The 14,752-nt window shown below is 42.0% G+C and overlaps 1 protein-coding gene across 2 annotated transcripts in view; it reads right to left on the bottom strand.

Moving 5' to 3' along the window:
* LOC120061588 (sodium channel protein type 8 subunit alpha-like) overlaps positions 1-14,752 on the bottom strand; it is a 105,439-nt gene that overhangs the window by 61,291 nt on the left and 29,396 nt on the right. For both annotated transcript variants that reach the window (XM_039011499.1, XM_039011507.1), the window contains exons 7-10: positions 7,745-7,808; positions 7,402-7,543; positions 4,659-4,865; positions 3,609-3,926 (exon numbers count right to left, since the gene is read on the bottom strand). In XM_039011499.1, the coding sequence (XP_038867427.1) occupies positions 3,609-3,926; positions 4,659-4,865; positions 7,402-7,543; positions 7,745-7,808 (731 nt within the window). The remainder of the gene's footprint in view (positions 1-3,608; positions 3,927-4,658; positions 4,866-7,401; positions 7,544-7,744; positions 7,809-14,752) is intronic.

Here is a 14,752-nt window from a genome sequence, read left to right as displayed (position 1 = left end):
CACCTTAAAAGCAATTACAGCCTTGAGTCTTCTTGGGTATGATGTTACAAGTCTGGCACTACTGTATTTGTAGTGCCAGGTTTGTAGCATAGTGCCAGGCTTGTTTCTCCCATTCTTCTCTGCAGATCGTCTCAAGCTCTTTCAGGTTGGATGGGGAGTGGTGCTGCACAGCTATTTTCAGGTCACTCCAGAGATGTTCGATCGGGTTCAAGTCCGGGCTCTGGCTGGGCCACTCAAGGACATTCAGAGACTTGTACCGAAGCCACTTCTGTGTTGTCTAGGCTGTGTGCTTAGGGTCGTTGTCCTGTTGGAAGGTGAACCTTCACCCCAGTCTGAGGTCCTGAGCGGCTGGAGCAGGTTTTCATCAAGGATCTCTCTGTACTTTGCTCCGTTCATCTTTCCCTCAATTCTGACTAGTCCCCCAGTCCCTGCCGGTGAAAAACATCCCCACAGCATGATGCTGCCACCACCATGCTTCACCGTAGGGATGGTGCCAGGTTTCCTCCAGACGTAACGCTTGGCATTCAGGCCAAATAGTTCAATCTTGGTTTCATCAGACCAGAGAATCTTGTTTCTCATGGCCTGACTCCTTTAGGTGCCTTTTGGCAAGTTCCAAGTGGGATGTCGTGTGCCTTTTACTGTGGAGTGGCTTCCATCTGGCCACTCTACCATAAAGGCCTGATTGGTGGAGTGCTGCAGAGATGGTTGTCCTTCTGGAAGGTTCTCCCATCTTCACAGAGGAACTTTGGAGCTCTGTCAGAGTGGCCGCCCTGACTAAGGCCCTTCTCCCCCAATTGCACAGTGTAGCCGGGCGGCCAGCTCTAGGAAGAGTCTCGGTGGTTCCAAACGTCTTCCATTTAAGAATCATGGAGGCCACTGTGTTCTTGGGGACCTTCAATGCTGCAGATTTTTTTGTACTCTTCCCCAGATCTGTGCCTCTACACAATCCTGTCTCGGAACTCTACGGACAATTCCTTTGACCTCATGGCTTGGTTTTTGCTCTGACCTGCACTGTCAACTGTGGGACCTTATATAGACAGGTGTGTGCCTTTCCAAATCATGTCCAATCAATTTAATTTACCACAAGTGGACTCCAATCAAGTTGTAGAAACATCTCAAGGATGATCAATGGAAACAGGATGCACCTGAGCTCAATTTCGAGTCTCATAGCAAATAGTCTGAATACTTATGTAAATAAGGTATTTCCGTTTGTTGTTTTATACATTTGAAAAAAATTCAAAAAAACAGTTTTTGCTTTATCATTATGGGGTATCGTGTGTAGATTGCTGAGGAAAACAATTAATTTAATCCATTTTAGAATAAGGCTGTAATGTAACAAAATGTGGAAAAAGTCACAGGGTCTGAATACTTTCCGAATGCGCTGTACCTTGAAAAGATTTAGATATGGAGCCACCACAGATTTGGCCCCTGGGGCGATTGGTAGCCATTTGTGAAAATGGCCACCAAAATGAATGCTATTTTACAATTCAAAAGGAATGCTTCGCGGTAAAGGCACCAAATTTGTCACAGAGCTAGATTTATGGACCCATGGCTGCCGACTGTAACACTATTTTGTAGGTCAGAATAACTATTTCCAGATAAACAAAGCACATTTGACACAAAGGCTCTGTAGATTAAAGGTAGATTTAGATATGGAGCCACCACAGACATCTTACAAAATGGCCATTGTCTGTATTACAATGTTACAGTTCTGAAGTCCTTTTTTTAGAAAAACTTATCAGATTTTGGTGATTTAGATTTATATATCCCGAAATTATTTAGATATGGAGCCACCACAGATTTGGCCCCAGGGGGCTGTGGCAGCCATCTTTGAAAATGACTGCCTAGCAGTACCAATATTTTACAACTAAGAACTATTTTATGAGAAAGGCTCCAAGTTTGGCCCAGAGATAGATTTATGGACCCTACAAAGACTAAGATATGGAGCCAACACAGACCTTTCACCCCAAATAGGCTATATGTTATACTGTATTATAGTTTTTGTAACACATTTTTGTAACACACAGCTGTTGGTTGAAATACGCCATTGGTTGCTATACTTAAATACAGGGTGTCAGGTCAGGTCCAAAGCTATGAGATCCCTTTGCTTAGTAGCAAATAGTAAGTTAGGGGCTTAGTTCCAGGGCTTTTGATGTTCTTTTTAAAATATTTGGTCTGTTTCTATGATTGCATCCACTGACCCAATAAAAATGATCTTTAATTATGATTTTGGAGGTCCTTTAGCGGAAGTAAGTACACCTTTACCTGATGCTTCCTCAAATCAACAGTGACCACCAAAATGTGGTGAAAGTAAAAGATTCTCTGTGTCATGTACAGTTCTTGTCTCACTGAAGCACAGCTTGAGAGAATTGTCCACAGCAATTGTGAACTACTCAAACTCAATGGCTGGGATATTTTTCACAGGTACAGCTGTAGTTAGTCTGTATTTTATCCTGATATGGGCTTTGGGAAGTAGCTTCAGTAACCATTTGTTTAAATGCTCATGGAACCCAACCCATTAGATCAAAATAATATTCCGTCTTGGGCCGAGGCTGGTTTTATGTCGCAGGTAGAGCTACCTCATCAATAGAGCATTCTATCTCACCTCCACTAGAAGCAGTCGCAGAAATGTTTACTTTTTCCAACAAATGTGGCCTACATGGCTGCTGTGTTTCTCTCTGTACTCATTGTATTATACTGTGTGTAACTGTTAAACCTTTTGGTTGTCAGGAGATCCAGGCTAAGAAGTATAAGAAGAAGTATACTTTAAAAGTCAAAGAAGTATATGCCACGACTTTTTGTAGATTAAAGGTTTGTAAAATAGTGGTAGTCTGCGGCTATATAGTAAGATGGCTGCCACGGCCCCCAGGGGCCAAATCTGTGGTTGCTCCATATCGAAATATTTTTAGGGTACCTAAATCTACCTTCGTGCAACATTTGGTGTGTTTATAAAAAAAATGTAAGAAAAACTTCAGAACTATAACGTTGTATTACCGACAATGGCCATTTTGTGAGATGGCTGACACAGCCCCCGGGGGCCAAATCTGTGGTGTTTCCATATCGAAATATTTTCAGGCTCCATAAATCTACCTTGGTGCCATATGTGGAATGTTTCTCTCAAAAAAGTCATTCTGAGTTGCTTACCAAGAGGACAGTGAATGTTCCTGAGTTGTGTAGTTACAGTTTTGACTTAAATCTGCTTGAAAATCTATGGCAAGACTTGAAAATGGCTGTCTATCAACAACTAACTTTACAGAGTTTGAAGAAATGTTAAAATAACAAGACTCACAGCTGTAATCGCTGTCAAAATTGCTTCTAATATTGACTCAAAGGGTGAATATTTATCTTATTAAGATATAAAAGTGTTTTATTTCACATAAATAAAAATAGAAATATATAGAAATGTTCTGTTTTTGTGTAGATCGTTGACACAAAAAGGACAATTAAATAAATTTTAATCCCAATTTGTAACACAGTAAAATGTGAAGAAATCCAAGGGCAGTGAAAACTTATGATAGGCACTGTATGTCTCAATACTCATGAAAGTCTCTGAAAATGACTTAAATTAAGAAAATAGTTTATCTTTATTGTCTCATGCTAGTTTTTACCTGGTTCATGATGGACGACTTGCGTCCCAGCCGGTTGCCTGGGAAACGGAAGATGCTCCTCCTGCTGCCATCGTCCGACTCGGACTTAACGTGCTTCTCATGGTCGACCTTCTCGCCTTTCTCCCCCTTCTCTTTCTTCTCCTCCTCTTTCTGACGTGATTTCTTCTTGCGGTTGCGTCGATCTTTGGCGCTCTTGGAGCTGAGCTTGGACGCATCAGAGGAGCTACGGGATAGGTGACCTCCACCCTCCGTTGCATCGCCCCCCTCCACCCCGTCGCCCTCCGACACCATGCCCGCTGAGGTCGCCATGGCAGCAGCCTGAGGGGTGGGGAGGTGGGGGACAGGTAAGAGAGAGGAAAAGTGAAGGGAATGAAGGGAGACAGACAGACAGACAGACAGACAGACAGACAGACAGACAGACAGACAGACAGACAGACAGACAGACAGACAGACAGACAGACAGACAGACAGACAGACAGACAGACAGACAGGGGCTGATTTGTTTACTCTGGTTCTAATCACTTTTTTCTGATTTGAATATTTGCTAAATAAATGTTTTAGCATGGAGCATGGAGCATGAGCTACTCACTAGGCTATAGCCTATGTCTACTGCAGGACAAGACAAAGCCGTGAGAAAACTAGTTTTGATAAATCATGGATATTAAAGTCCTAAAAACAGGTTGGCTCACCAATATATTATCAGATGGAGAACACGCTTTTTGAAAGAGAAATACCTGATTTTGGTGCAAGTACAGCTGACTAGTGCTAACTGGCGTTAGTAACCTTAGCTACACTTTTGTGGATTAAACAAAATTACGAATCTGATAAGAATCTCAGAAGACAGACAGGCACTGACAGACAGACAGACAACACCCACACTCAGTCTGGGACTAACCTGGGCATCCTGAAGGGTGGCAAGACAGAACAGGTAGGAGAGGGGAGAAGTGAAGGGAGTGATGTGTACAGACAGATAGACCCAGCAATCAGACAGACAGACAGACAGACAGACAGATGGCTCCTCACCCAGTCTAACACCAGGGAGGGACAAACCTGTGCATCCTCCTGCTGGTTCTTGATCTGCTCCAGCATGGCTTTGAACTCTGCCTCTTTCTGCTCTGCCTCCTCTATTGTTGCCTGGTTCTGCTCCTCATAGGCCATGGCCACCACAGCCAGAATCAGATTAACCAGGTAGAAGGATCCAACGAAGATCACCAACACAAAGAAGATCATGTAGGTTTTCCCTGCCGCTCGCAGTGTCTGGGAGAGAGGAAGAGGGGGGAGGAAGGAAAGGGGGAAAGAAAGAGGGAAAACAAAGAGAAGCAACATATACTGTAACAATGGTCATAATGAATAAACATTACCCATTAATTGTTTGAAGTGGCAGTATTTTTCTTCCAGAGCTGAGGTACTTCCCTGTGTTTCTCTGTCAATGCATGGTGTCTGTACTATCTTTGGCACTGTTAGCTCTGTTAGTGCTTTGACATCCACACCAATAGGTTTCTCTGGGAATGGCTCATACATGCATAATACACCATCTGTAATCGTCTCCTGGCGGAGTAAGCCACACAATCTTTACATTCAACACATAAAATGTATAGTACATGTGAGTTGCACGCTCGTTCCCTTCATAGTGAACGTGTACTAACAAATTCGAACATACTGTACATATTGACATTCATAACATATCATGCGAATCGGAGGAAGTAACATATCATAAAAAATGGATGATAGACATTCACAAATTAATATATATCATACAAAACGTAACATATCATACTAAATGGAGGGACACAAATCTAAAGTTAGAAGATAATTGTCAACCCGATTTGAAACATCTTGGTCACAACTTTTATTTCCTAAATGGAGTAGGCTGATATATTCAATTATGTATTTATGGCTGAATTTTGGAGTACATTTGCACAAAAGATTATGAGAGTCCACCCATAACCTGGCCCCTCTGCCAAAATCCTAAATAATTAGTAATTTAGTATAACATATTTCTAATTTTGAAAATAAAAATGCAATCACAAATTGGATAGTGAGCATAAATCGCATTTCTATAGCTGCATGGATAATTCGGAACAGAGGAATCATTTTCAGAGGGTCTGATAGCTGTCAGATGCTCCCTCTCGGAAAATCTCTTTAGCCTATACTTATGTGTCATCCTATGAAGTGGACATTATGTTGCACATCCCTATCTGATATTATTTATTTTGCCTGCAACAACCGAACATGATAGATAATGTTGATTGGCAGGTGGAATGATGTCCAATGAGGTTGCAGGTTGGCCCAGTATTGACCAATGAAGTTGCAGGGCGGGCCCAAGTCTGATCAGTGCACCCCACTGAGGTTTTTTTTACTCTCTTTGTGCACATGCTGCATAGCTCAAGAACAATAACATGATATACATAAAGATGTAGGATCTTAATTTGAGCCAGTTTGCTAGAGTAGGAAAATAATGCAGGAGTCTTGACAGGTGCTTCCAGGTGTGCTTTTGTCTGCTCACTATTTTAATGCTCCCAAACTTAATATTTTAATAAAGCTTTGGTGATTAAGAAGGCGGTCTCAGAAGTCAAACCCTTTATCGATAGTCTTTACTACTTGGAGAATACTTTGGGCAGGACAAGAAAAAAACAGCCTTCATTGAGAGGAGGGGAGGCGATGCCTGGTTTTTAATAAAAGGAAATGGGAAAAAAACATTAGTCTATTATGTTTCTAAATACAAGGTTTATATCTGTGCTTAAGCTGTCAAAATCCATTGCTAAGACCAGCTTTTAATTGGTCTTATATATCCCCATAAGTTCTGCCTGAAATTGGCACTTTGGCGCACGTTTTTAAGGACACACCTCAGATATTGCCACCCCTCCCACCTCAGCACAAGCGAGCTCATATAAGACAGGTAAATTACCAATCTTGGTGCAAGGGTTGGTAAATAGCACAGCGCCGGCTTAACATGTTGAAATTGCCAACGAGCGTGCATTTAACAATTGCTCTTACTTAATGCCAGCTGAAAATAAAGCCCTCTTTATTTTAACACACACTTACATTAGACAATACTCAACAACATGTTGACTTCTCTCAAGCTCTTCCAGTCAAACTTAAAACATAATCTTTCTCATCTGCAGCTGGGACATAGATTATGACCAAAGACCAGAAATCAGGTTAAACTCTGAGATACTGTAGAATCCATGCAGCCTCTCATCAACAGACAGACCAGTCCTTGACAAGAAGCAGTCAGTGACTCACAGTTTGATGGCAAAGAAACCAAGAGGGCAGAAATGCCAGCCTTAATGACCCAATTAGCCAGTAGCCCCTTTCTGCAGTCAAATGACCTAGTGGCCTCATGGGTGGAATATTATTATTTAATTTTTTTACTAACTAAAATCTGGTGTTTATATTAAACAGTTTATTTTACTATTGGGATGCAAACTCATAATTGAATACATTTCAACTCTAACTCTAACATGGTACAGATTTGTTTAAGCCCATAACCATGTGTGTGTGAGGTGTATACATTTGTTTCAAAGGGTATTTGTTTAAGACTACCAAGTAACACTCTGTGTGACCATGATTTAGCCCACTGCAGTAAAAGGTTAAACAACAGTGCTGCAGAACTGACAGTAAATTCCCAGTTCAAAATAACAACATAGAGCTGTCTCAATCTATCGGTTTGGTTTCAATGCTCTCCGGCTGCTCATATAAGCCGCCCACATTGAATTACACTGCTTCCGCCATTACAAGCAGGAATTATTACAGTATTCATTTTCCCTGTCTATGACGAGCTTGGCCTTACCAGCATGTAGAGGTTCTCCCAGAAGTCTTGGGTCATGAGGCGGAAGAGAGTGAGGAAGGCCCAGCCGAAGCTGTCAAAGCTGGTGTACCCGTAGTTTGGGTTTCTCCCGGCCTTCATACACGTGTAGCCCTCAGGGCACCGCCTGGGAGGAAGGGAGGGAGAAATAGAGGGAGGGGAGGGCGAAGGGGAGTCATGATTTTCAAGTAAATCTCCCAGTGACATAGACGCATGATTTGCGTTAAAGTCTTAGTTATGTTAGGATTATTTTCTGTTGTTCCCTTTTATGGTGGCTATTCCAACCTACTGGAAGTTTTATTTTGCAGTAATAGATCATGAGACTCACCCTGAGTCCGAGCTGTTTCCACACAGTAGAGCATCCAGCTGCCCAGGAATGAAATAGAAGTTCCCTGAAAAAGTTAAGGACGTCTTTATCTTCATCTGACTCATACATTTAGACTGTTTCAGGTTCTTATGGTTATGTGGAATGTGGGACTGTGTTTATTTACAATGTGCAGTGGACTCACCATCATTCATATACACTGTATTCTGCATGTTCCTTTATCTAACCCAGACATGTACAAACAAATGTATTTCTGTCTAGTCGTGTACATACAGTGCCTTCAGAAAGTATTCATAGCCCTTGTCTTATTCCACATTTTGTTGTTACAGCCTGAATTCAAAATTGATTAAATATATGTTTTTTGTCACCAATCTACATAAAATACCCCATAATGACAAAGTGAAAACATGTTTTAAGAAATGTTAGCAAATTTATTGAAAATAAAATACAGAAATATCTAATTTACATAAGTATATATATTTATTTTACTTGAGTTTATTTTGTAAATATTTTCTTAAAACTGCATTATTGGTTAAAGTCTTGTAAGTAAGCATTTCACAGTAAGGTCTTCGCCTGTTGTATTCAGCGCATGTGACAAATAACATTTGATTAGATTTGATTTAGATTTTCAAACTGATTTATTCCAAAACTGTAACTAGGCCACTCAGGAACATTCAATGTTGTCTTTCAAGCAACTCCAGCGTATATTTGGCCTTGTGTTTTGGGTTATTCTTCTGCTGAAAGGTGAATTAGTCTCCCAGTGTCTGCTGGAAAGCAGACTGAACCAGGTCTTCCTCTAGGATTTTGCCTGTGCTTAGCTCAATTTCATTTATTTTTATCCTAAAAAACTCCCTAGTCCTTGCCAATGACAAGCATACCCATAACATGATGCAGCCCCTAACATATGTGTTGTGTTGGATTTGCCTCTAACATAACACTATGTATTTAAGACAACAACAAAAAAAATATTTGCCACATTTTTAGCAGTTTTACTTTAGTTCCTTATTGCGATGTCACGCCCTGACCTTAGAGAGCCCTTGGTTCTCTATGGTGTAGTAGGTCAGGGCGTGACTAGGGGGTGTTCTAGTTGTCTATTTCTATGTTGGTGCTAATATGGTTCCCAATTAGAGGCAGCTGTTTATCGTTTCCTCTGATTGGGGATCATATTTAGGTAGCCATTTCCCCACCTGTGTTTTGTGGGATATTGTTTGTGTTTAGTTGCCTGTGTGCACGTCATGACTTCACGTTTCTTTATTGTTTTGTTTGTTTCACGGAGATTCAAAATATGTGGAGTTCCACATATTTTTAATCTCCATGAAACAAATAAAATATCAATGTGTGCCTGATGCCAGCCCTCATCTTTGATTCTCTGCTGGGCGCCAATATCAAGTGTGCTTATAGGATATTTAGTGTGGTCTTTATCAAATGATCCATAGCCTATAGGCTACGAAGTGCATGCTCGGAGAAGCACAGAGCAACGTTATATTTCTAAGATAGGTGCTGGGATGGTGTGAATAAAACTAGGCTGCATTACACACTGCAATGGCTATTCTAAGACTGAGCCCCGGCCTGCTCTACTCTTGCTGATCAAAACCTTTTTTGTGCTGCCCTACCAACCCTGTGCTGTGTAGGCCAACAGTGGCAGTTCAGGAGTAGAGTCAAAGAATTCTTCAGAATTTTTTTTTTTGATTATGCTTAGTCTAAAAAAATGCAATGTCTTGGGCACAGACTAGCCTGTTCTGTTCAGTTCGAGAAGGAGAGCGCGAAGATGAGAAGGTGGACCGGAGGTCACCTTTAATAGCTTGCTACTACTATAATTGATTTGAATAAAAACAATATGTTCCTTGCCCATGATGTATTTATCAGAGTTAATGACCGCACAATGAGCTAGATTCGAGTAACTTACATTGTGGTGCTGAAACTTGAAGCAGCAGTCGCGACACAATCAATCAGAAATGGACAGCTCATTTGGACAGAAATGGACAGCTCAGTAGGCAAATTAAAGTAGGCATAATTCATTTCAACCTCTTCATTTTAATTTGACTTTACTAACAACAAGAAGGCTTTGTGTTAGTCTATTTCTTGTTATTTAGAAAATAAGAGGTAGCCTACCTGTTTGACAAACTAAATTAGGCTAAAAGCTGCTATACAGTACATTCGGGAAAGTATTCACACCCCTTAACTTTCTCCACATGTTGTTATGTTACAGCCTTGTTCTAAACTGGATTCAATTGTTTTTAAATCCTCATCAATCTACACACAATACCCCATAATGACAAAGTGAAAACAGGAAATTATACATTTTTGCAAATGTATTAATAATAAAACAGAGACTCACAGGTGGCGCAGTGGTCTAAGGCACTGCATCGCAGTGTTGCGGCATCACTACAACCTGGGGTTCGATCCCAGGCTGTGTCACAACAGGCCGTGACCGAGATTCCCATAAGGCGGCGCACAATTGGCCCAGCTTCAACCGAGTTAAAGGAGGGGTTGGCTGGGTGGCTTTAGGGGTTGGCTCATCGTGCTCTAGTGACTCCTTGTGGTGGTCTGGGTGCCTGCAAGCTGACTCCGGTCGTCAGTTGAACAGGGTTTTCTCCGACACATTGGTGCGGCTGGCTTCTGGTGTAAGTGAGCGGTTGTTAAGAAGCAGCGCAGCTTTTTTGGTCATGTTTCAGAAGACTAATGATCCACCTTCGCCTCTCCCGATGGCAATTGGATATCACAAAATTGTGAAGAAAATAGGGGTAAACAATTTATTTTGGCACACTGAGCTAATTTTTGGTCTTGTGAGGGGAAGAATGAATATTGTGAGAATTTTGTGTGACTTCCGGTGCGTGTTTACAGTGAACACTGACACTTTTCCCTTACAGTTTTAGACAGTAGCTAATGTGCTATTGTGGCTATTTGAGCATAATGTAGACCTACCAGCAATCCCATAACATTTTCACGTGGAAATAGCTTTTGATTTCTATGATCTAGCCTACAGTAGCCTATATGTGGTGTTCAATGCAGGCCTTTACTTGGTCTGTAACACCATGGGCCAACTAGGTGACTGTAAATTGCATTGTACTGTGTTGTATGATGCAAGAAACCACTTTATAAAATAAAAATTATTATTATTACCATACAGGCTAACCCTCTGCATATTGGCTTATTTGCATATTCAAGCCTATCTCAAAATACAACACCGCCCCTTTAATTAAGCGATACGATTTTTACCTGACTGGCTTTTCAAAGACAGTTTGAAATGTAGCCTACATGTTTTGTAATCTTGTAGGAAGCAGTAACTCACCATTGCTGACCTATACTTATTTATAACTGTGTTATAACTCGCTAACTAGCAAAGAATATCAACAAATGTGCACAAATGCGGCTCTGTGCTCTGATCTGAACTGATCTGAAAAGCACATTCACTCTTGGGTGATTGAAAGACCACTTGTGGGCTACCCCACCAATAGAATTGTACTCCATTGTGCTCTGGCTCTGCCTACAACAAAATCACAGACTCAATCTTGCAAAGGTAGATTTGTTTTGGTTTGTTGCATTGAAAAGGGGCTGATTTAATGTTGATTCGATCACCAGAAAAACGTTGATCTATATAGTGCAAACTAATGGGGCGAAGTGAAGTTCAAGCTCTTGCTGCTGGTGAGTCTCTGATCCACCTCTACACAGACGACACAATTCTGTATACTTCTGGCCCTTCTTTGGACACTGTGTTAACAACCCTCCAGACAAGCTTCAATGCCATACAACTCTCCTTCCGTGGCCTCCAACCGCTCTTAAATACAAGTAAAACTAAATGCATGCTCTTCAACCGATCGCTGCCTGCACCTGCCCGTCCGTCAAGCATCACTACTCTGGACGGTTCTGACTTATGTGGACAACTACAAATACCTAGGTGTCTGGTTAGAGTGTAAACTCTCCTTCCAGACTCACATAAAACATCTCCAATACAAAGTTAAATCTAGAATTGGCTTCCTATTTCGCAACAAAGTATCCTTCACTCATGCTGCCAAACATACCCTTGTAAAACTGACCATCTTACCGATCCTCGACTTTGGCGATGTCATTTACAAAATAGCCTCCAACACCCTACTCAACAAATTGGATGCAGTCTATCACAGTGCCATCTGCTTTGTCACCAAAGCCCCATATACTACCCACCACTGCGACCTGTACGCTCTCGTTGGCTGGCCCTCGCTTCATACTCGTCGCCAAACCCACTGGCTCCAGGTCATCTACAAGACCCTGCTAGGTAAAGTCCCGCCTTATCTCTGCTCGCTGGTCACCATAGCTGCACCCACACGTAGCACGCGTACCAGCAGGTATATCTCACTTGTCACCCCCAAAGCCAATTCCTCCTTTGGTCGTCTTTCCTTCCAGTTCTCTGCTGCCAATGACTGGAACAAACTACAAAAATCTCTGAAACTGGAAACACTTATCTCCCTCACTAGCTTTAAGCACCAGCTGTCAGAGCAGCTCACAGATCACTGCACCTGTACATAGCCCATCTATAAATAGCCCAAACAACTACCTCTTCCCCTACTGTATTTATTTATTTTGCTCCTTTGCACCCCAGTATTTCTACTTTGCACACTCATCTACTGTCAAATCTACCATTCCAGTGTTTTAATTGCTATATTGTATTTACTTCGCCACCATGGCCTATTTATTGCCTTTACCTCCCTCATCTCACCTCATTTGTTCACATTGTATATAGACTTATTTTTCTACTCTATTATTGACTGTATGTTTGTTTTACTCCATGTGTAACTCTGTGTTGTTATATGTGTCGAACTGCTTTGCTTTATCTTGGCCAGGTCGCAGTTGTAAATGAGAACTTGTTCTCAACTTGCCTACCTGGTTAAATAAAGGTGAAATAAACATTTTAAAAATTAAAAAATTGAATTAAATAAAAAAATCTCTTGCGTCTCTGCATGGCCTGGCATTTCTTCTGTGTGGCTGTCCTGGAGGAGGTGCGTGGCTATGATGCCATTGATGCTCTCTCTCTTCCACTACCGTGCATTCTAAATCCAGCATGTACACACTCGCTCACATGCATAAAAAAACGCTTTTATTTTATTTGGGCTTTACAGGAAGTAGACAAATGTCTAAAACAGCATATTTAAGGCTCTGGTCTGTCCAAGAAGTGAGGGTAAACAATAAGGATGTTCTCTGCTATCCACTTTATGTTTTAATTATTATTTAGGGTATAGGGGAGGGTGACTTCTATTTTTCAAGCGTTAAGGGAGGGTTTAGGTAAAGTATATTTTGCTGAAGGGAGAGCCATCCATTTTAATTTCAGATAGGTCAGATTTTTTCCATGTAATGTAAATAACGTTCACTCCCTTATTATAGCCAAGTGAAAATAACATTTGTTGTAGCCCACCTTTGACTGAAAGAGGTCCATTTCTTGTACCTTGCACCTGGATATCAAATCAAATCAAATGTTATTTGTCACATGTGCCGAATACAACAGGTGTAGACCTTATAGTGAAATGCTTACTTACAAGCCAACAATGCAGTTTCAAGAAAATCCCTAAAAAATAAGAGATAAGAATAAAAAATAATTAAAGAGCAGCAGTAAATAACAATAGCGGGGCTATATACAGGGGGTACCGGTACAGAGTCAATGTGCGGGGGGCACCGGTGTTGAGGTAATTCAGGTAATTATGAACATGTAGGTAGAGTTATTTATTAAGTGACTATGCATAGATAATAACAGAGTAGCAGCAGCGTAAAAGAGGGTGGGGCATTGGTGGGGGGGCTTTGCAAAAAGTCTGGTTAGCCATTTGATTAGATGTTCAGGAGTCTTATGGCTTAGGGGTAAAAGCTGTTTGGAAGCCTCTTGGACCTAGACTTGGCGCTCCGGTGCCACTTGCCATGTGGTAACAGAGAGAACAGTTTATGACTAGGGTGGCTGGAGTCTTTGACCAGGGACTTCCTCTGACACCGCCCGGTATAGAAGGTCCTGGATGGCAGGAAGCTTGGCCCCGGTGATGTACTGGGCCGTACGCACTACCCTCTGTAGTGCCTTGTGATCGGAGGCCGAGCAGTTGCCATACCAGGCAGTGATGCAACCTGTCTGGATGCTCTGAAGGGGAATAGGTTTGTCGTACACTCTTCACGACTAACTTGGTGTGCTTGAACCATGTTAGTTTGTTGGTGATGTGGACACCAAGGAACTTGAAGCTCTCAACCTGTTGCACTACAGCCCTGTCGATGAGAATGGGGGAGTGCTCGGTTCTACTTTTCCTGTACTCCACAATCATCTCCTTTGTCTTGATCATGTTGAGGGAGAGGTTCTTGTCCTTGCACCACACGGTCAGGTCTCTGACCTCCTCGCTATAGGCTGTCTCATCATTGTCGGAGATCAGGCCTACCACTGTTGTGTCATCAGCAAACTTAATGATGGTGTTGGAGTCATGCCTGGCCGTGTAGTCATGAGTGAACAGGGAGTACAGGAGGGGACTAAGCACGCACCCCTGAGGGGCCCCTGTGTTGAGGATCAGCTTGGCGGATGTGTTGTTACCTACCCTTACCACCTGGGGGCGGCCCGTCAGGAAGTCCAGGATCCAGTTGCAGAGGGAGGTGTTTAGTCCCAGGGTCCTTAGCTTAGTGATGAGCTTTGAGGGCACTAGGGTGTTGAACGCTGAGCTATAGTCAATGAATAGCATTCTCACATAGGTGTTCCTTTTGTCCAGATGGGAAAGGGAAGAGTGGAGTGCAATAGAGATTGCATCATCTGTGGATCTGTTGATGCCGTGTGCAAATTGGAGTGGGTCTAGGGTTTCTGGGATAATGACCAGCCTTTCAAAGCATTTCATGGCTACAGACGTGAGTGCTATGAGTCGGTAGTCATTTAGGTAGGTTACCTTTGTGTTGGTCTGCTTGAAAAGGACTATGGTGGTCTGCTTGAAACATGTTGGTATTACAGACTCAGACAGGGACAGGTTGAAAATGTCAGTGAAGACACTTGCCAGTTGTTCAGCATATGCTCGAAGTACTCGT

The sequence above is a fragment of the Salvelinus namaycush genome, chromosome 2, assembly GCF_016432855.1.
Source record: "Salvelinus namaycush isolate Seneca chromosome 2, SaNama_1.0, whole genome shotgun sequence".
NCBI lineage: Eukaryota > Metazoa > Chordata > Actinopteri > Salmoniformes > Salmonidae > Salvelinus > Salvelinus namaycush.
The sequence above is the reverse complement of the archived record's forward strand: the minus strand, read 5'-3'. Positions and strand labels throughout refer to the sequence as shown.